The sequence below is a fragment of the Vombatus ursinus genome, unplaced genomic scaffold, assembly GCF_900497805.2.
Source record: "Vombatus ursinus unplaced genomic scaffold, bare-nosed wombat genome assembly UNPS02014794.1, whole genome shotgun sequence".
Lineage (NCBI taxonomy): Eukaryota > Metazoa > Chordata > Mammalia > Diprotodontia > Vombatidae > Vombatus > Vombatus ursinus.
In genome coordinates this window covers 1,364,371-1,387,841 of record NW_020954572.1, presented here as the reverse complement: position 1 = coordinate 1,387,841, position 23,471 = coordinate 1,364,371, and the positions used below count along the sequence as shown (strand labels likewise).

Below are 23,471 nucleotides of genomic sequence, written 5' to 3'. Positions count from 1 at the left end.
TTCATTCTCCCTCTACCCACTGAGCCTTGGAAAAAGATTTGAAAAAATCAGCCAATGCAATTGATGTTTTGACCATATCTGAAAACACAGGAAACATCACACACTCACGGTCTTCCCCTTTTTTCAATGAAAGGAAGTGGTTATATTTTCTCATCTCTTCTCCAGACCAAGTTTTATAATTATACAATGTTCAATTTCATTTTATTGTCCTCTCCATTTACACTGTCATTGCAGTCAACATTTTCCTGCTTCTACTTACTTTGCTCTGCATCAGTTCATGTCAGCCTACTCATGTTTTCCTGAATTCTCCATATTCATGGTTTCTTATGTCCTAATAACATTCCATTACATTAATGAACCATATCTGTAAGCCATTCCTTCAAGTTCCCAATATGTTTATATACCCACTTTGTTCCCAGTTCTTTGCTACCACAAAGAGTGCTACTATTAATACTTTGCTACATAAGAAACCTTTCTGTTTTTGACTTCCTTGGGTATATGCCCAATCCCAGGAGTGGGATTCCTGTTTAAATGAAACGTTTACAAAGTGTTTTATATATGTGATCTATTTTATTTCATAAAAGTGACTCTAATTTCTATAATACTTCAACATTTACTAGCGAAATAATCCTGGGAAGTAATGAGTGCCTACCTCCCCATTTCGCATATTATTCTTCTCATTTCATAGACAAGAAAGCTGAGGTTCATATAAATTAATTAACTTGCCGATACTCATATGAGCTAGTAGGTATCAAAAGTCGAGATTTGAACCTGATATCTGACTCCCCCACACTACTTTCTCATCTTTCTGAAAGATGAGTGGTCATGCTGACTTCATTTACAAATAATGATATGCTACTGAATTAGATCTTATATCCCCAATGATGGGGACAATGAACACCATATCATAACTCCTGAGGACATGCAAAGAAGTGCTTGCTCAAGACGGTATTTTATGTTTTACACGATTGCACCCGTATAACCTATATCAGACTGCTTACTGTCGTGGGGCGGAGAGGATAGAATTTGAAACTCAAAACGAAGAAGGAAGAAGAAGGAGAAGGTATTTCCCTTTGGTCCACAAAGAAACCACTCGGCAGGCTGACACTGGGGTGGAGGTGGGAGAGAGCAAAGAGGGAGACTATATACGCTCTTACCTCTTTATGGCTTTGTAACAAATGATGACAATGACAACCAGAAACACGAGTGTGGCACAGCATACTGCGATAATGATGACCAAGCCTGACCACCAGGGTTCTTCAGCAGGGCACGAGGTAGAGTTGGGAGCTGTGGGAAAGACAGATGCAGGGACAGAACATGGTTAATTAAGCTTCCTTTGACTACGCAGCCCATGGTGAGCTATCATTCACAGTGCTGTCAAAGAGCAGGGGCAAAAAAGATACTCAAGAGACCTCGGTTTGGAAGCCATCAGCTTTCCTGAGCTTTGGGTTAGTCATGCTTTAATGTCCGTGCTATGCAACAGATGACATCATTGGCCATTTTTCAATTAGTCCTGCTCTGCATCAGAAGATGGTTTGCTCAGATCAGAGGTTAAATATCACATCACTAACAATTTATTCTCAGCATGAGGTCATTGATGGCAGGTTCAAGTTTGATTTTCCATGAAAATATCACATCCACACATTTGAAATGCTCTTTGTTGAGGCATTAAATTCAGTTCATTTGGAACTGAGGTGGGTAGCAGAAACATCAAGATGAAAACTGCATATTGATATGTTGGGGGATGGGTAGGGAGTATATGAAGAGAGGAAAACAATACTGGGAAATTCAATTCAACAGATCTAGTAATAATAATATATAATAACTAACATTTATACAGTGCCTAGTACATGCCAGGCACCATGCTAAGAGCTTTACAATTATCATATCATTCAATCCTCACAACGACCTTGTGAAATAGGTGCCATTATAAGGTTAAGTGTCTAGTCAAAGATCACACAGCTAATATGCGTCTGAAACTGAATTTGAACTCAGGTCTTCCTGACTCCAGGCCCAACACTCTATCCACTGAACCACCTAGCTACCCCAATAATAAGCACTGACTACATACCTGATATTGTGCTTGACCATGGGGGAGGCCAGAGAGCTAGAAATCTTTACAGCTCATCTGTTTAACCACTTCATTTTAATAATCAAGGTTACAAATCCAGAAAAGTTATATGATTTGCCCAAAGTCACGCATGAAGCAGTTTCCCAAGCCAAGAGTCGCACCCAGGGCCCCTCACGCCACTGCTCATATTACCACCAATCCTCTAAAAAAAAGTAAGAACAACACAGTTTCTGCTCTACAGGAATAAACCAGTCTTAGAATAAGAGCTAAACCTTGAGCTGGAAAGGACAGCAGAGCTGAACAGCCCTATCATGTGGTCAGTTAGGAAGAAAGGGTCACGAACAGAGTCAAACACAAAGAAGGATGACAATGGAGAAAAAGCTAGTAGATACGGCAATTATGAGATCACTGGTAACGTTAGACAAAACCGTTTCTGTTGAATGAACAGATAAAAAGCCAGAATAAAGAGATTACTCTCTTATCAGAAGAGAGTAAGAAGGACAAAAAGGGCAAGATGGACTGCTTTCTCAAAGAGATTAGTCAGGAAGAGAAGAGCCACACAGTGAGATTTAGCAGTGAGATTTAAACCTAGATCCCATAGATTCCAAGCCCAGTGCCCTATTCATTAGACACGCTGCCTTTCTGTTAGCTCATCTCATTCCGTCTTTTTCCACTTTCATGAATTGCAAACAGGCTGTGTGTGGTACATGCCCTGGACTCCTTCCCTATGCATACCTGTTTAAGTCCTTCTTACAGGACCCAGAACTGAAAAGGACCTAAAATTCATCTAATTGAGCATATCCATTTACCCTTGGGGAACCTGAGAACCAGAGCAGGTAAGTGACTTAGCCAACATCACATAGGAAAAAAATTGAAATTTTTCTTTCAAGACACAGCCTAGGTGGCTCGTCCTCCCTCTTCAAATCATTCTCTCTATTAACCTGTAAGCTCCTTGAGAAGAGAACATGCCATTCACCAGCTCATGAATCCAACTCCCAATTGTCTCTAGGATAAAATGCAAACTCATTTGTTGGGAATTTAAAATCTTCCACAGACTGGTTCCAGACTACTTTTCCAGACTCACTACTTCTCTTTAAATATTCTCCATTCTAGCCAAGCTATCCAGCTTGGAATTCCTTAAACCTGATATTTAATTTAGCTCCATGACTTTAAATGAACTAACTTCTGCCCTGCCCCCCCAACACACACTGAAATACACTTTCTCCTCATTTACTTATGAAAATCCTTTGCTTCCTTCAAGACTCAGTTCAGGTACTGACTCCTACGGAAAGCATTTCTTCACCTCCCTAATTTCCAGTGTTCTTGCCCTCCTTAAATTATCTTGGTTGTACTGATCTGTTATTACATTTTATCATGTAGGAATGTGTAAGCTCCTTGAGGATGGGGACTATTTTTAATCTCTGACTTTGTATCCCAAATGTTTTGTCCACAGAGGGCATTTAATAAATGCATGTTGAATTGAACTGAGTTTCTAGTCCTCTGCTTCAGTCTTCTCATATTTAAAATGGGTCATTATTTATTATTTAGCTCCCTAGGGCATTAAGGGGATAAATTCATTTGGGAAGGTGCTTCTTTTGGTATCAGGGAAATACTTCATTACTTCCAGGACCTGTGATTTCATTTGTGTGGGCAGCCCCTCTGCCTTCTCACTCCCTGTTTTTTTGGTAGTGTGTCTACAAGACTGCTGTGGCTCAGTTCAGTAGAAATTAAGCTTAGACCAGTATCTTATGCCATAACCCACAACAAAATCAAAATGGACATGTGACCTAAATGTCATAAAACAATCAGAAAAGAAGCAGTTCACATAACTTTCACGGCTCTAGGTAGATTGAGGAATTTTTAAACCAAGGATCGAGGTAATTACACAAGATGAAATTGAAAATTTTGATTACATAAACTTGAAACACTGTGGGACAAACAAATTAATGCACTCAGGATAAGAAGGGGAATGATTTAATAAGAGGAAAATCATTATATCAAATTCCTTGTATGAGGATTTGGCACCCAAGATATATAGACAAATAACAGAAATACTTACGACTAAAAAATCATTCCCCAATAGAAAATAGTCAAAGAGGAAAATAAGGAGGAAAGAAAGAAGCATTTATTAAGTGCCTACTATGTGCAGGCACTGTGCTAAGTGCCTTATAGATATTATTTCACTTGATCCTCACAACTCTGGGAGGTGGGTGCTATTATTATCCTCATTTTATAATTGAGGAAACCAAGGCAAAGGTTAAGTGACTGGCCCAGGGCCATACAGCTAGTAGGGGTCTGAGGCAAGATTTTGAAATCAGGTCTTTCTGACTCCGGATTCAGCATGCTATCCTAAATAGCGGCCAAAAGGTTAGTCAAAGGATATAAACACATAATTCTCTAAAGAACTGCAAACCATTAATCATATGGAAGAATGCTCCAAATCACAAATAACAAGATAAATACATATGAAAACCCTGAGATTTCACCTCACATCCAACAAACTGGCAAAGACAACAGAAGATGGGAATAGTCAATGTTGGAGAGGCTGTGAAAAGACAGGAATACTAACGCATTGTTTGTGGACCTGTGATTTAGTAAAGACATTCTGGGAAGCAATTTGGAATTATGCAAATAACATTACTAAAGTGTCTATAGCCTTCGATCCAGAGGTTACACTGTTATTTATATATATGTCAAGGCAGCTGCAAAAAAGAAAACAAAAACCAAATAAAAAAAATTCATGTGCACCAAAATATTTACAGCAGCACTTTTTGTGGGAGCAAAGAACTAAAATAAAAGTAAAGCCCATAGAATGAGGAATGGTTAAACAAACTGTGATACATGGATGTAATGAAATATCACTATGCCATAAGAAACAATGAATATAATGAATACAGAGAAACATGGAAAAACCTACAGGACCTAATGCAACTTGAAGTAAGCAGAACCAGAAAACAATATACATAGTGACTACGACAACGTGAATGGAAAGGACAAAACAATTCAAAATAGATGCTGAGAAATTACAAAGAACACACTTGGCCCTAAAGAAGGGATGTGAGTAGATGTTTCCCTCCACTCCCTTGGAGAGGTAGGGGGCCCACAAGTGTGCAACACTGTATATGTATATACTGAGTTTTTTCAATGCATGAAATTGTGCTGACTTTTTTCTCTTCTTTTTCCTTTTCTTTTTTGAAAAAATTCTGTTATAAGCGATCACTCTCTAGGAGATGAGAGGGAGAAAAGATACAGGGGGCAAATTGAAGTGGCATAAAAACAAAAATATCAATAATAAAAAAGCATCAAAATTTACTTTAAAAAGAAGTGGTTGTGGCTAGTCTTGTAGTGATCAGTCTCTCTGAGTTTAGCTAACCTGATCCTCAGATAAGCAACAAAAAAATCCAACACAGGATCCATACATGTTCAAAGATTTTCTGGGTTATTAAGCTCTATGACAGCTTGTGGTCCTGGGCCACAAATACAACCTTCAAGAACCCAGGGTCACCTCCACACTATGAGACAACAGATAAGGACTTTTATGGAGATACAGGGAAACATTTCCCATAATTTGCTTAATGGACCTAGACCATATCATTTCATCATCAGCTAGACATTTTATCATCAGTAACTCAATGCTAAATGACCATGGCAGAAATCCAAACTCAGCAAAGAAAATGTCAAGAGTGTGTAGCTCCCTTCTTCCTTCCCCCACCTCTCCTGCCCCATTACCAGCGTGAGGACAATGAGAGCCCTTGTTTTTTGAATATAAGGGACTATAATGTCCATTGACACTAATGGCAACAACATGCTGGGGAAACATGGGGATAAAAGGAGAGTGTGGTGCCTGTGGCCCTTCAGCTCCTATTTACATCTTCAATAATACTTGGAGTTCCCAGTCTGTGTCTGTAAGAGAATTCTCTCTTGTCCTAGCCTGTGGTTTCCAGCATGTGGTGAACTTTTAAAGGGGGCGGAACAGAGGAAATTACTTTTGGGCAATTAAAACAGACTTTTGCAATAATTTATTTTAAGACTGGAATGATTTTTCAAGATGCTTCAGTGTCTTTTGAAATCACAATACCACTCCTTCAGTCCTCCACTTTATACACCTTGATAAAATAACAGAAATTTAGCAATCTACACAGCTCACAATGACGGACGTGATGGTTCTGCTACACTTTGACCCAGTATGATGATAATTGAAGTACTGCGCCCAGGTATGGGAGTTATATTTTTAAGAGGTATAATGAAAAACTGGATCACATCCAGGGAAGAGTGTTTAGGATGGTTAGAGGAGTCAAGATAACGCCTTACGAGGATCCACAGAAAGAACTAGGGACAATCAGTATGGAGAAGGGAAGACTTGGGAAAGGCACACACTATCTTCAGGTGGTAGCGAAAGGTCTTTTCCTTTTTTGAAGATCCTCAGAAATCTACTCACAGATCTATGGTCTGTAGACACCACATTAGGACTCCCTGCCCTAGAGCTTGAGATGAAAGATTAAATATGGTATTGAGTCAAGCAATAGGCTTAGGGACGACCTATAAGTGAGGCTGGCAAATGCCACAATCTTCCTCACATGGATAATGATTCTTGCTCTCCAGATATGGGATAGGCTGAATCCATAGTACTAAGTTCCCCTCTCAATGGAAGTCTTTAATTAGAGACTGGAGGAACACTTTGTTGGGATGTTACAGAGAGGATGCATGCTTCAGAAAAACATTGGGCTAGAGAATCTTTGAGATGCCTTCAAACTCTGAGGCCCAGGTCAAATCCCACCCCACCCCACTCCTTGCCAAATCGGGTATTTTTTAATTTCCCTCAGCTGCTACTACATCTCCACAAAAGTTGGTGTTCAGTCTTGTCCAACTCTTTGTGACTCCATTTGGGGTTCTCTTGGCAAAGATCCTAGAGTGGTCTGCCATTTCCTTCTCGAGTTCATTTTACAGATGAGGACACTGAGGCAAAAAGGGTTAAATTACCTTGAACTTATTTTATAAACATCTTATACATAATTATCTCTGTACATGCTACCTCCATGATAAAATGTAAATTGCTCGAGGTAAAGGGCTGTTTCATTTTTGCCTCTGTATCATCAGTGCCTGGCACGTAGTAGATTACATGACTGAAGATGGATTGATTGCCTATTTCATTACATATTCAAGTACAGGTTTTCCAATGAAACCAGTTTCTATCTGCTTTAGCAACTACCTTCACAGAAAAATAAAGTACAGAAACTTAATGAACTCTTTGTCAAGTCAATAAGCATTTATTAAGTACCTACTATGTGTCAGGCTCTTGTGCTGAGTGCTAGTTATACAGAGAAAGGCAAAAGACAATCCCTTCTCTCAAAGAGCTCACAATCTAATGGTGGAAACAGTACGTAACACAAAAGATATACACAGGATAAACTGGAGATAAGCTCAGAGGGAAGGCACTAAGATTAAGGAGGACTGGGAGAGACTTTTTGCAGAAGGTAGCACTTTGGCAGAAACCCAAAGGAAGCCAAGGAGGGTAGGAGTTGGAGAGGAGGAAGGGAAAAGTTTCGGGCATGGGCATAACCAGTGAAAACGCCAGGGGTCAAAAAATGATGGATTTTTCTGGCCACAGAAACTTTTATATAAGACCGCTTATGAAAGACAAAGAGAACCCTTCCTTCGTTGGCAGAGATAACACTTATACTGGTGAAAGCATGCACACAGCACTCAACTCACTGATCAGCACTTAATGCAATATTCTGTATATAGCAGAAATAGAAATATTTGTTAAATGGAACAATCTCAAAGCTAGCTGTTTCTTATAGGAAAGATCATCAGTTTGGTGCTACTTGTGATCCATGTGACCAGGGGCAAGTAACTTGCCCTCTTTGAGATTCAGTTTCTTCATCTGTACAGTGAGATAATATTCACACTCCCTACTTCACAGATTTGTTTCAACAGAAGGACTCTGTCTATGCTAAAGCACCTCAGAAATGAGAATTACGGTTAGCACTAAATTCTGCAACTGCAAAGGATTCACTTACACATTTGCAGCCCCGAGAAAACATTTCTTACGTGTCCCAATATTCATGATGCGGGACTATGTTGTACAATTCAGTACCTGTCATGCTTAATTCTAGACTTCAAAAGATCTTTGATTTCATCCAGCAGGTACTCCTTTCTGCTGACACAGATCACAACCCGGCTAAACCTTAATGGACAGCCATCACGGGCTGACTAGCAAACAGAGCAAAACCAACCTCCAAAGCCCATCATCACATGATGTCCAGCCTTCTAATGCCAGGCTTCTCCGTACTTGGCTATGCTCTCTTCAGACAACTGCTGCATAGTCATTGGGTCCCCAACATCTTTTCAGCTTGGTAAGACCTGCCAGACCTCTATATCTCTGGCAGAGTCTTCAGGGACCCAGGATCACCTCGAAGGCGCCGTAAGCTTTAATGGAAGGCGTGTGTTTTATTTCTTCATTGTTTTGTGGAAGTTATTATTTTTCCTCATCTAGACTATAATTACCTTAGGCACAGAGACTGATGTTTAGTCTCTGGTATGTCCCAAAACAGGGAAGCTAGGTGACATGGTGGATAGAGCACTAGGTTTGGAATCTGGAAGACTCATTTTCATTAATGCAAATCCAGCCTCAAACACTTACTAGCTGTATGACCCTAGGCAAGTCACTTAACCCTGTTTGCCTCAGTTTTCTCATCTGCAAAATAAGCTAGAGGAAGAAATAGCAAACTTTTCCAGTATCTTTGCCAAGAAAACTCCAAATGGGGTCACAAAGAGTTGGACACAACTGAAATAACTGAACAACATGCCCCCAAATACCTAGTACTTCAACATTTCAAGACTCAATGATCACAAGCTTCCCTGACCACCATATGACTTCATTAGTTCTTGAGACTAAAAATAGCTTTTACTGGTGATGAGCTTCTTTTAGCTAATTTTCAGAAAGTAGGCACACATCAGTCCACTACTAGACAACTAGGAGGCACTCAATCAATCCTAACTGGCGTAAGGCCATAAGATGTAGTGGAGATAGAATGCTATACTTGGGCTTGGGAAGATCTAGGTCTAGATATCACTTCTAACACGTAGTAACTATGTGACCCTGGGCAAGGGCCTTTGGGCCTCTCAGTTGCTTAATACGAGAAAGGGACAAAACCCATAGTACCTACCACGGGATGGGTGTGAGGCACAAACGCAACAACCTGAACAACAATAATAATAGTTAACATTCATACACCACTTACGACGTTCTAGACACTCTGCTGAGAGCTTTACCTTTTGATCCTCACAACAATCCTGGGAGGTAGGTGCCATTATTTTCCCTATTTTTTACAGATAAGGAAAATAATGTACGTAAAGTACTTTGCAAAATTCAAAGCATTGTATAAATACTAGTTATTATTATTAATATGAATAAACAGATGATGATGATGATGATGATGATGATGATGATGATGAGTAAAGAGCGAGCACTGAATCTGAAATAGGAGGACCTGGGATCAGACTGAAGCTCCGTTACTTTCTCACTGTATGATTCAATGCAAATCACTTCCCCTCTTGGGGCAACAGTCTCTTCATTTTTAAAAGGAGATGGGTGGACAAAGTGATCTCTATGACCTCCTCCAAATCTAAATACTCCGATCCTTTGAGAGTGGATCATGTCTTACCACATCCTTCAAGCCAGCTGTCCTTGTCGGGATAATGCTTAGTCTCTCCTTCTGTCTACAAGATAGCAATGACATCTGTGCTTCAATGGGTTTGTAAATTTATGGAGGTGGGTATTCCCTCCATCAGTGCAGAGTATAGCACGTAAATGCCTTCTCATTCCACACAATTTTTGTCCATACTTTTCCAGAAGTCCTCCCACAAAGTGTCTACTCGATGTATTAGAAATCTTTTAAAAATATTATAGGATCTTAAAGCTGGACGTCGGAGGCCGTATAGTTCAACTCTCTCATTTTACAGAAGAGGAGATTGAAGCCTAGAAACGTCATTTGTCCAAGATCATACATTTAGGGCAAGGATTTGAACCCAGATCCTCTGATTCCAATTCCCGGACACCGTCCACCGTGCCACACTGCTGGAATAGATCTGAGGGGCCAGCTAGTCTGGCCCATTCATCTTGTAAATTAGTAATTGATTCTCAAAGAAGTTAAGTGATTTGCCTAAGGTCCCACAGGTAGCATTTGAGCTTTTCCCTAGATCTTTTTACATTTCATTCAGCTACTCATGATTTCTATTGCTTACCCTTCTTTTTTGCTACGCAATTAGTCTATTTTCTTTTTCCAATCATATTTCCTTGTACATAGGTTATTACTGGAAAAAAAAAACAGTAACAAACTTATGCCTACCATGTGCCTCTCTAATGACCTTAGTTTCATCCCAAATTTTCATTGTTTGTAGATTGAGGAACTCCAAGATTCACAACCCAAAAGCATCATCAGTAGAATATTTCCATTAAAAATGTGGGGTTTTTGTACTGGTGAGACCAATTTTAATGGTCCTTAGTGGGATCATGAAAAACACTGGAAGTTTCTCAAGGGAAAACCTACATGTTCTCATCCTTGTGTTCAAGGCTGGGCTCAACTCATTGTCCATATGCAACACCTGTCCCAGATATGTACTAATTCTCTAATAGACTAACTTCCCAAATGCATGTCACAGTTTGAACAAGCTGCACCTTATATCCATTTAGTTGTTCCTCTGTGAACTGTTAGGATAGATCATGTTTGGTAATCATGGATCTCATGAAGGAGGCCTGGTAATATTCTGGGGCTTGATGCTATCAGCACAATTTTATGAGCAAATGTGAACATTTGGAAGGTATCACAACTTACAAGGATACTTTTCCCATTTGAGTCCTATGAAGGGCATTTTCCATGACTGTAGCAAATACTTTGGGCAAACATATTTCTCACATGACATTAACAATCAGAGGGACATTTAAAAAGTTTCCTTTTAGATTGCATTTATCAAGGAATTTTATATCATTTTAACATATGCACAGGAAACTAATTGTTAAGGAGATCATTTGATATTTCATTTTGTTCTATTGTCAGTTTTTGTTTGTTGTTTTTTTAAACATCAACAAGCAATAAATAGTTATATTCTCTGAACTTTTTAGTCAGTTGTGTAACTAAAATGATGTCCTGTTTTATAGAAAAACATAAGATCCTAGATTTAGATTTAAGCGAGAAAATAGAATTATCCAGCGCCAACTACGTGTTTCCTTCTCATATTTTCATTCTGTATAACAATTAAGAGGTATGCCATAATTCTCATAAAGATTTTATAAAGATGAGAAAGACATGGGTTTGTAGTTGCTGATGCCCAACTGATCATCTACTGTGAGTATAAATGTCTGTGATGTTTTCCATTCTTTGATATCTTCTACTCTCAACCATCACCACTGTAGGCCAAGCTATCTAACAAAACAGTCTCCCAATAATCCAAAACTATGTTGCCTCCATCTTGGATTTCCTCAGAGGGCACTTGGACTAATCCACTTTCTAACTTCATTTTCTTAAGCACCAGTTCAACTTCTTTGTTCATTAGCACTTTAAAAAGTGTTACCTATATGGCCCTGGTTAAATCACTTATCCTTCTCAGGGCTTAGATTCTACATCTCTAATGTTTCCTGTCTCTAAATCTATGATCCTAGGACCCTAAGAGGTGTCAGAGTTCAAATAAGCTAGTTTTATTTTCAATGATGATGAAAACTAAACATTACAGAAATATTGACAAATCTGTTCATGTTTATGTCTATTTGTTTTTCTCCTGCCAGTTTCATCTATAAATGCTGTGTAGGAGTTGTGGGACCCAATTGCTTCTCATGCCAAGTTTTCTGAAGTCCAATTTTACCTACATTATATTTTGTTATTTTATGAAATGATACAGGTCATAACCTTCCACTAATCCTCTTCCCTAATGTTTTTTAAAAATAATTTTAATGACTTAAACTCACTTTTACATATTTACATTATCTTAATCAACATTTACAAGGCTTTTTTCTTCTTCTTCTTTTTTTTTTGGTGAGGTAATCAGGGTTAAGTGACTTGCCTAGAGTCACACAGCTAGTGAGTGTTATGTGTCTGAGGCCAGATTTGAACTCAGGTCCTCCTGACTCCAGGGCCGGTGCTCTATCCACTGCACTACCTAGCTGTCCCTTTCCCTAGAGTTTTACAAATAACTCAGCCACCACTGGCATGGCAATGACATAAAGTGTTGGCTAATGCTGTTTCTGGGATCTTTTGGAATAGATATTCTGACTGCCTTATCAGCTAAACTTTTTAAGAAACAGTGATTATCAAGGTCAACGTCTTTGCCTTTTCCATTTCTTTTCAGTCCTCATGGTCTGTTTGAATAGTTATTCAAGCTATCTCAATTTTATCTAGTGCTTTCTCATGTTTATCCTTTCTTCTAATTTGATGTAGGTCTGGCTACACACAGACAGCTGATTCTGAATTACTCTCACATCAGAAAATAATCTATTAAGATGTAGTCAATTTCACGTTGTTAGTGGTATGTGTGGTTTACATTTCCAATGCCTCTTCTGGGAAAAAAAGGTTGAGACATCCGAGTACTTCACAATTTTGACCTCTCTTGTTTATTAAAACTGAACCACATTTTCCAACCTATTTTTCGTTATTCTCTCCTGTATCCACTGTCACACTGAAGTTTCCGGGTTCCAAAACTGTATGTTACCTTGCTACGCAGATTTCTTCATAGAATTATTCTAAATTTTCTACCTTTGCAACAGATGTTGAATTAGGGTCATCACAAACACACACGTGCTTAATTACCAAGTGTCCCATGAAAGACTGTTTCATATTACCTCCAGACATAGGAAGAAACCAACTTAGCCAAGACCTCTGTTTGACTTTCCAAGCAGAACCTATGACCTATCCTTCCATTCAGCTTCAATTTCTGGTTTGTTTATTTTGATAATGTTAATTAACTTCAGTTCTTCCAATAGAATGTCATTTTTTTTTGGCCACAAGACAAAAGATACCACACTGAGAGTATCAAATATTGCTAATGCTTATAGTTTGTCAAAAACCTGTGATTCCTAACCGCCTCTGTCACCTTTTCCACCACTCCACCACCATCATTGCTGTGAATGCTGGAACGGGGTCCGCAGGACTGAGGGCCATTTAAATATTTTCTTTGTTTCATGGGTTGTCGTAGCCAAATAAATTCATCACCTAATGGTCAACTCACTGTTGATCAGCCTCATTCTTGGCTAGGTTGGTTTCCTTGACAACAAATTCATCTATCACTGGGAACTTACTAGAAGTCTTTCTAAATGGTAAAGCATGAGATCAAAATTATTGACAGTGGTTGGGAAGAGGAAGAGGGAGAATGAACTTTTATACAAAACCAAAGCAACAGATTGTGCCACGGAGACCTGCATGGCTGACCAGATCTTGACCAGCAAGACAAATGACCATGGAAGCATCACCATTTCCATTTCTTTACTCAGCCCAGCATTACAATTTGAATGATAGCCCTTTACATTCTAATAATTTGTAGTATCTCAGTCTCATGCCCATATCTGATAGAAGCAGCAGAGCACAATGGAAAGAACGGTGAATTTAGAGTCAGAGGACCTGGATTCAAAACCTACTTTTGCCACTTAAAATCTGTGTGACATTGGACAACTCACTTAACCCCTCTGAGCTTCATTTGTTATCTGTTAAATGGGAGGGCTGGTCCCTTCCAGCTCTCAGTCCAAGATACCATGACCAGAAGGTCTCTAAGCTCCAAGTTTATGATCCAACTATACCTTGGTACTTGTTCTACTATTTCCAAGAACAGGTTCACCAGGTATTTTATCAAGAGGACCCAAAAGAAATCAGAGTCCATAGTGCACAGGTTTTAGAAATGTCTGGGTCATGATTCTGATAGAACAGATGATTGGGTGATGTGTCATATTAAGTATGCATGAGTAGGAAGTAGAAAATAGGGGAAGAAAAGTGGGGATTTAGTAGGGATGAAAGAAAAATGAGGAGTGAGCTCTCTATTTACTTATACATATTTGGCTAATCATATACCACACAGAAAAAAATGGAGATTTGACAGCATTAAGCTTTCATGTGGAAGAGATATTAGGGACTTCTTGTCAAGATGTCAGTGTGAAAAGTCATCAAGAAGTCAGTTCTCCCATGTAAACTCCACAAAATATCTTTGAAGGACCCCATAAAGATGAGTGATAAAGAAAACAAACCAGAAGCAAGCTCTACTATGCAGTCCAGAATTATACAAAAAGGTGGCCAGCAGCTGCAGGAGGTGGGTAGAAGTCATCCAGGGAAGCCAGAATGAACTAAGGTAAACATGGATGCCTCCTACAGGGAAAGAAGTCATGTCAGGCTGACCAGTGGGAGCTCAGATAAATAGTCTGAAGCTGACTAAGGTGGATACATGAGTGGTTTTATGTAAGCCAGTATAAGTTCTTGCAAACAGACCTGAAGCCATCCAACACTCTAAACAAGGTGGTGGAGTTGGAAGGGTTGAAGAAATCACAAGCCAATGCAAGATCCAGTAATTAGGAACATGAAGCCAGATACTGCTTCTGACTTGTTAGAAAATTAATGGGGGACAAAACCAGAACCTAATGTTCATAGGGAAACAAGGCATGGCTGTGCAATCCTTGGAGCACTGGGAGCCATAACAGGAGACTGGGTAATTCAACTCAAGGAGGGCTGTGCATGAGACCAATGCAATCTCCAATATTATAGCTGTGCCTGTCAGGACCACAGCAGGCGATATAATCAATTCTTGACTAGAGGCCATGCAAGAAGAAGACAAAATCTGGCAGATGCCTGGACCCACAGGGGACTACCAGGAGACTAAGAGAGAAGCCAAAGATCAAGGCAGAGGGTGAGAACTAATGCCAGTTACTCTATTTGAATTGGCAGGGAAATGAGCATTTATACAGTACCTATTACGTGCCAGGCACTGTGCTAAGCACTTTTACAAATTTTACCTCATTTTATTCGCACAATAATCCTTTGAGACAGGTGATGTTATTATCCTCATTTTACAGTTGAAGAAACTGAGGCAAACAGAAGGTAAATGACTTGCCTGGAGTCACATAGCTACTATATATCTGAAATTGAATCTGAAATTGAACTTAGATCTTTCTGATTCTGGGCCTAGTACTCTATCCACCATGCCACCTATCTGTGTTAGGACTTCCAGCACCTCCAAACTCACCCAGGAGAGCTAGAGGAAAGAGGACTGAGCACAAAATCCCAACCCAAGAATCAGGGCTGAAAATATGAGGAAACATGAGAAAACACCAACTACAGTGAAGAAATATTATGTGTAGAGAAGACCATGGAGTAACTCAGAATAAAAGAATAATCCCACAACAATAAGAAACAGATCTTCAGAGAGAAAAAAATGACTTGGCTTAAAGGACTATAAGACTGGCTGGAAGAAATTAAACAAGAGATGAAAAAGAAAGCATAAATTAGATGAGAGTTCAGGAGGAAGAAAAGGAGACTAAATGGATCAGAATAGGGCGTGGAAAATGTTACCCAAGTAATACATTCCTTGAAAAACAGACTCAAGCCACCAGAACCCAAGGACCCTATGAGACAAGAAATATTAGAACAAAGTCCAAAGGCTGAAAAATGTAAAGAAAATGTAAGACATCTATTCTCAGAAGCAATTAACCTGTAAAACAGGTAAAGGGAAAATAACTTAAGACTCGGTCTCCCTGAAAACCACGACCAAGCAAAAAACCTGGAAACAATAATTTCAAGAAATCACAAAAGAGTATTGTTCACATCTATGAAAACCAGGGAATGAAATGCAAACAGAAAAAAAATCACCTCCTAGAATAAACTCCAACCTGAAAACACTCAGAAATGCTGTGGCCAAAATGTAGCACTTACAAGTCAAAGAAAAACAATACTGAAGCATCCAGAAACAAAGTGTTCAAGTATCAAGTAACAGTCAGGATCACAGAAAACTTAAAAGCAGCTACCATAAGGTAAAGAAAATCTTGGAATATAATATTCCAAAAGGCAAAGGTTTACAATCAAGAATGACTTACCTGAAAAAAAAAGTGTGATCACACAGAAGGAGAAAGGGATTTTCAAAGTAACAGAGAGCTTGCAAGCATTATTGGGAAAAAAAATACCAGAACTGAGCAGAACCTTTGAAAGGCAAACGCAGTAGTTAAGAGAAACCTGGAAAAGCAAACCCATATGAGAAATTGGAAGGGACTAAATGATGATGAAATACATTCCAACAATAGAAGAAGAGACAAATATCCCTTGAGAAACCTAATGTTAAGTATCACAGGCAGAGTTAAATAAGACACAGCCTGGAGATGATTTTGTTTTGCTTTGTTGGTTTTAACAGAAGAAAGAAAAGGGAGAGCAAAAAGAAGACACTGGGGGAAGATGGGGGAGAAGAGAAAGGAATTTACTATTTCACGTAAATGACTATGCAAATATGGAGTAAAGGTTGAGAGGAACAGGAATCTCCTGACCTCACTCATCTGTATCATCTAAAAGAGAGGTCCACATACACTAAGAGTCTGGCATTTAAATACAACAGGGATACAGGTGGGAGCAGAGAAAGGGAGGAAGCAGGTATAAGAGAAAAATGGGATCAGGGAAGGAATAATCTTAAGTGAAATAAACTTCAACTTTGGTAGACTGATCATAAAGAGGTGATTACAAAGAGAAAGAAAGTGTAAGAACCAGAGATTAGGGTCTAACATTAATCAAGCGAAAGGTGGCAGGGAAGCAGGAATCACCTACTTCAATTACAAATTATTAGTGTTGAACAGTTTCCTTCTCTTTCTCAGCCCACTTCTGGGTAACATAAAGGAAGATTGTAAAAAAAAAAAAGAAAAAGAAAAAAGAAAAAAAGCTTAAGAGGTTATGCTACAGGGAAAATACAAAATTAACAATCATAACGCTAAACATGAATGAATTCACCCACAAAACAGAAGAGGGAAGCAGAGGGGATGAGAAAGCAGATTCCAACAATATACTGTTTAAAGGAAAACATACTTGAAACATAAAGATTCAGACTGTCAAGATGAAGGGCTGGAGCAGAATTTATTATGCTTTATGCAAATTTAAGAAAGCAAAAGTAGTAATTATGATATCTGGCAAGGCAACACTCAAGATAAACAATTAAAAGAGAAATACAAGGAAACTAGGCTTAAAAGCACAGTAAGTAATAGAATAATACTATTACCTAACATATGTGTATCTAATATGTGAATCTAAGAAACTGACAGAAAAATAATCAAATTATAGAGAGAAATAGACAATAAAACAAATATTGTTGGAGACCTCAATGTACCCTCTTTTAGGCCTAGACAAGCCTGTCAAAAAGATAATTAATAAAAAATTAGAACATGAATAGAATTTTAGAAAAGTTATATATGACAGATCTCTGATAATTACTGAAATGGAATAGGAAGGAATATAGAATATTTCTCAGATGTGAACATGTTCTAAAAAATAAAAACTCCATAAACAAATGTCTAAAACCAGAAATATCAAGCATATCTTTTGCTGACTATGACTTCACTGAAATAGCCTCTTAACTGGTCTTCCTGCTTCTCACTGCTCCCCTCTCCAATCCATCCTCCATTTAATTGCTCAAATGATACACCTGAAGCACAGGTGTAACTATATCACTTCCCTGATCAACAGGCATGACTGGCTCTCAATTGCTTCTCTAGCATTTAAAGCTTTTCACCATCTGGTGCCAACCTATTTTTCCAGTCACATTTCTCATTTCTTCCCCTCACATGCTATATGTTCCAACCAAAGAATAAATGATGGGTAATTCCAATAAAGAAAATTACAAAAATGAGGCAACACAACAAAACCTTTGGGATACAGACAATGCAGTTTTTAGGATAAAATTTCTATTTCTAAATACTTTTATTAACAAAAGAACTAATCAATGAATTGAGTATGTAACTAAAATAAGGAAACAGATAAATTAAAACTCCCCAAACCAAATACAGAAAGAAAAATTCTGAAAACAAAAGATATAAGCAAAATTGAAAACAAATTAAAATTTAAATTTATAATAAAGATTTGGAAATTGACTGGCATTCCAGCATTCTTAGTCAAGAGGTACAAGTATTTCCTCTTAGCCCTGGGAGCAAGGGCAGATGAGTAATGCCCAGGAGTTTTGAAAAAGATACATACAGTCTGCATGAAAGTGGAATGAATGGAAAGAATGGGGAACACATGAGCTGAGCAGTGGTATTAGAGGAGGTAGTTTCCTCATCCCCACTGGGGACTAAATGAACAGAACTAGAAAGAACCAACAATACAGAGGCAGTGAGCAAAGAAAAAGAAAGAAACAAGAACTGAGCTGTGGCAGAGAAGGAAGAGATTAAGGTGGGCTGTTTGGTCTCTTCAGACATCTTCAAACAAAGAACCTAGATTGAAACTATCAATCATAATAGCCTCTTCAAAGGAAGTTCCAAAACTGAGGAAGTTCCAAAAGGTCTACTCTTTCTCTCACTCCCCTTTCCCATCCCTCTTCAGGCACTATTATATTCTTTTCTCGTTTCTTTTATGTAATTATTTCCTGTATTCTGGTTTTGCTTCATATATAAAAGCACCTCGGTTCAGGCATGAAAGGTTGTATTTACTGAATATCTATGATAAGGGAAGATGAATAGAGAAAGCCAGGGGTTAAGTTGGAAATACCCCAAATTTAATTTAGAACAGAGAGACAAACCTCTGTCCAAATATTAGGTATTTTCCTAACTAGGGGCTCTGACCTATTTGATTGCATTAATAACTTTTCATCTGATATAAATTCCACAAAATAGCAGACAAAGGAACTACAGAGATGTGAAGGTCATTATATGCCCTTAGACCAAAACAAGATAATTTTTTCTAACAGAGTGTGATTGATTAAATCTGCAGTCTCTTGTAAGAGACATGTAGGATAGGGAGGAGAGGACAGTAGCTTTCATACCCTAAACCGCCCCCAGCCAGGATTTAGCCCCTTCCTTTCCAGAAGAAAGTTATCAGGAGAAAAAAGAGAGCCTACAGTTCAATTCTATTTTTCACTTACAGTATTACAAGTGAGAATCTCATCCTGGGTTTTTTTTCCTGTCCTCTGAGTTTAAAATCCTGTGTTAATTTTTTCTCTTTTTTCTTCCTTCTAAGCAGAATTTCCTGCATTATTGTTACATATCTGAATTAAAATTTTAATTTGGACTTTTTTTCTGAATTTTCAGTTTTTATATCTTAATTTATTTTTTCTGCATAGCTTGAGTTTAAAACTGAATTGAACTCAATATTAGCTAGTTTTGAGGATGATTAGTGGATACTGAATTGCTATCTATAGCAATAAGAAAAAGAAATTGAGGGAATATGCATATATATAAACACAGGAAACAAAATGATCACTTTTGCAAATGGCATGATGGTTTACTTAAAGGAACTTAGAGAGTATTAAGTATTAAAGTATTAAGTATTAAAAATACTTAAAACAACTAGAAATTTCAGTAAAGTAGCAAAAATCCTCAGCCTTTCTCTATACTACCAATAAAACCTTACAAAAGGAAATATAAGAAATTCCACTCAAAATAACAACATAATGAATAAAATATCTGAGAGTTCAGCTACATATACAGAGAAATTACATGAATACAAAACAAGTATTATAGAAGAAATAAGGACCTAAATAATTGGAGAGATTAGTTGATTGTGCATGGGTTTTGCCAATAATAAAATGACAATACTACCTAAAGTCTTTTACAGATTCAGTCCCATACCAAACAAACTTCCAAAAAAGATGACTTTATAGAACAAGAAAAAATAAAATTCATCTGTAGGAGCAAAAATTCCAAGAACCTCAATAGAAATAATGGAAAATATTAGAGAGGAAGGTGATTTAGCTGGACCTTATCTTAAAAGGAACTACAAAACAGCAATGGTTAAAACTATTTGGTACTGATTAGGAAAACAGAAGAGCTGATCAATGGAAATGAAGACCTTGAAGAAATTGAAGATTGAGCCACAATGAGCTCCAAATGGAAGACCTACCTATATTATTAAGATTAGGCCACAAGGGATAGAGATCACAAGTGATCAAATAAGTCATTAATTACATAAAAATGAAAAGTTTTTGCACAAGAAAGTCAAATGCAATTTGGTTTAAAAATGAAACTATTAACCAGAAAAAAATCTTTGCAGCAATTTTCTCTGATAATGATGTGAGGTCCAACCTTGATACAAATTTATAAGAACAAAAATCATTTCCCAATACATAAATGGTCAACAGATTTGAAGAGACGGTTCTCAAAAAAATAAAAGCAAGCTTTCAACAACCATATACAAATGTTCCAAATCACTAATAAGAATGGAAATACAAATTAAAACAAATCCAAGGCTCTTCCTCATACCCGTCAGAATGGCAAAGATAAGACAAAAAGAAAATGGTGATTTTGTTAAGGGTGTGAGAGAACAGACAGTAATGCATTGTTGGTAGCATAGTAACGTGGTTCATTCATTCTGGCAAGCAATTTAGATTTAGAACCAAAACTACTTAACTATGCATACTCTTTGACCCAGGGATCCTATTACTAAGCACATGCCCCAAAAAGAGAAAAAAGAAAGAGGAAAATGCCTCCTATATACAAAAATGTTCATTGCAGCATATTTTATTGTAATAAAGACCTGAAAACTAAGTGGGCACCCATCAACTGGGGAATCATTAAGCAAATTACACGTATGTGTGTGTTATAAGTATGTATGTATGTATGTATGTATGTATGTATGTATGTAATGGAACATAAAGCTTTCATAAGAAATTAGGAAAAAGACATTCAGTGAACTTGCACGAACTGATGCAGAATAAAGTGAGCAGAACCAGAAGAACAACTACATCATAAGGTAAAACAACTCTGAAAGACTTAAGAACTATGATCAATGCAATGATCAAACATAACTCCAGAAGACTTATTATGAATCATGTTCCTCCCCCCTCCCCCACCATAGAGAGTCAATGTACTAACGTGTGTAATTGTTTTGCATGACTACACTTATCGGTTACAAGACAGGGATTTTGGAGAGGGTTGTTTTGGGGATAACAATTATGCTTTTTTGAAAAAGGAAAAAAAGATCACTAATAAATTGTTCAAAAATTAACAGAAACCTACCTCCCACAGAATTGTTATGAAGATAAAGCGAGACAATATTTGCAAAGTGTTTTGCAAACCTCTAAGTGTTAAATAAATGCTAGTAATTATACCAGATATTGAGAAAATAAAAATAAGAATGCAAAAAAATAGTCCTCAATTTTACATTTTACTTGGGGATGGATACAACATGCAAAACAGGCAAATAAATACAAGATCATTTGAGTGTAGAGAAAATAATAAATAGGAGTTACTAGTCTCATAGGAGGTGAGAGCTAAGTTGACTCTTGAAGAAAGCTAAGGATTCTAAAAGAGAGGTAAAGAGGTAGGGCAAAGAAAAGCACAGCAATATAAAACAAACTATCTGGAAAATAGCAAGAAGGCCAGTTTGATTGACATATGAAACATAAAGTAGGATACTATGAAGGATGGAAGGAATTGAAGCATGGAAAGGAGGGCTGTAAACAGTTGATGTAGGGATTAAAATCCCAGGCTAAGGAATTTTCATTTTATCCTAGAAGCAAATGGGAGGCACTGAATATTTCTGAGCTGGGGACTAACATGGTAAGACCTATGCCTCAGGGAGATTGTTTTGGCAGCTGTGTGTTAGATGAGTTGTGCGGTGGGTGGGAGGCTAGAAGCAGGGAGACGAATGAGAAAGCTATTGCAACAATATAGATGAGAGGTGATAAAACCCTGAACCACTGGAATGTTAGCTTCTTGAGGACAAGGGCTATTTCATTCTTGGACTCTGTTTCCCTACTGCCAAGCACAATGCCAGTTTAATAATTTAATTAATAAATGCCAGTTTGTTGATTAAATGAATTAAAGTGGTAGCCATGCGAATGGAAAGGTGTTGAATGTAAACTAGAAAAGAACTGACAACTGCTACATTTGGGGGTTGTGGGAGAGGAATGAGTCAAGGATGATGCTGAGAATGTGAACCTGGTAACTAGAAGAAGGATGATGGTGCCCAATAGAAACTGGAAAATTAGAAGAAGTGAGTATCTTGATGAGATCATTAAGACAGGGTATGGGGAAAAGACAAGAACCAAAGCAAGGCAGAGTCTATGAGGACACACTTATTTGGTCCTCTGGTAGGCATAAAAGAGAGGTCAACATAAATAAGGTCTATCCCTGGCCTTCAAAGGGCTTACTGCCTAGCAAGGTTGTAAATGCAAGCTCTACCTCGGGATCCCCTTTCACTTTCCCCAGAAGACTGAGAAGTCAGAGCTTCCTTCCTGAGGCTTCCTGGGATAATCTTTAGGATCTTATGTGGGACCTTTCCATCTGTGTCAGTAAAACCCTGACTACATTCACTTCACTCAATTTGGGGGAGGGGTGAGACTTTCCAGAGCTGCTCTGATTTATTTATCTGAGCCCAGCTTTCTGGGCACAGAGCCCAGGTTGGTTTCATTGTGTTGTTTATCATCACGGACAGTGTTCCCAGACACTGCTTTTGAGGCGGGCCTTTCATAAATTATTAAAAATCGCTTACAGCTAATTCCCCATGTGAATTACAGAAGGAAAATGGTGATCCTGTTTCATGGGATTTTAGTGGATGGCCTCATGACTTTTTCTACAGCAAGGGAAGGAACGTGGGTAGGAGAGGGACTTTATATAGTTGCAGCACAATGGGACAGGAGGCAGTGAACATTGGGTCAAAGAATGTTAAAATTAATTGTATTGGGTTGCAAACATAAAATACACTCATCTTTGCTTCTCATCTCTAACATTATTCTTCATTATGTCCTTTGATGCAATGACCCATAACTCAATGGAATTTATTTAGTTCTTTCTGTTTTCTTCCCTTTATCTTTATCCTTTGCCATCCCCATTATCCTGCCATACACTGGACTGTAGCATCATAGATGAAGAGCTAGAAAGACCTCAGATGTCATTTAGGTTACTCCCCCCTTTCATTTTCAGATGAAGAAACTGAGGCCTGGGGAGGTCAAGTAATTTGACCAGAGTTCCACATATAGTAAATTTCAGGAATAGATTCTGAACCCAGATCTTCTGACTACAATTTTTCAAACTCCAGCGTCAGAAGTGATGGAATCCTAATAAAGCTGCCCCCAGCCTCATCACTCTAACTTCCTTATGGGCCCCACTAAACAGCAAGCACGTCCTTATTTAACCATGCAATCTGACTTTAACCACACCTCAGGCCCCCAGACTCAATACAGCCACTGCCCCCAGATCCATTTCACATATTTGAACAGGTGTGTCCTTGTACTCAACCACAATCAC

At 38.1% G+C, this 23,471-nt stretch overlaps 1 protein-coding gene across 4 annotated transcripts in view; it reads right to left on the bottom strand.

Moving 5' to 3' along the window:
- The window catches only part of PRIMA1 (proline rich membrane anchor 1), a 188,496-nt gene that overhangs the window by 37,757 nt on the left and 127,268 nt on the right, over positions 1 to 23,471 (bottom strand). For all 4 annotated transcript variants that reach the window (XM_027870058.1, XM_027870061.1, XM_027870059.1 and 1 more), the window contains one exon: positions 1,158 to 1,287. In XM_027870058.1, coding sequence (XP_027725859.1) covers positions 1,158 to 1,287 — 130 coding nt within the window. The remainder of the gene's footprint in view (positions 1 to 1,157; positions 1,288 to 23,471) is intronic.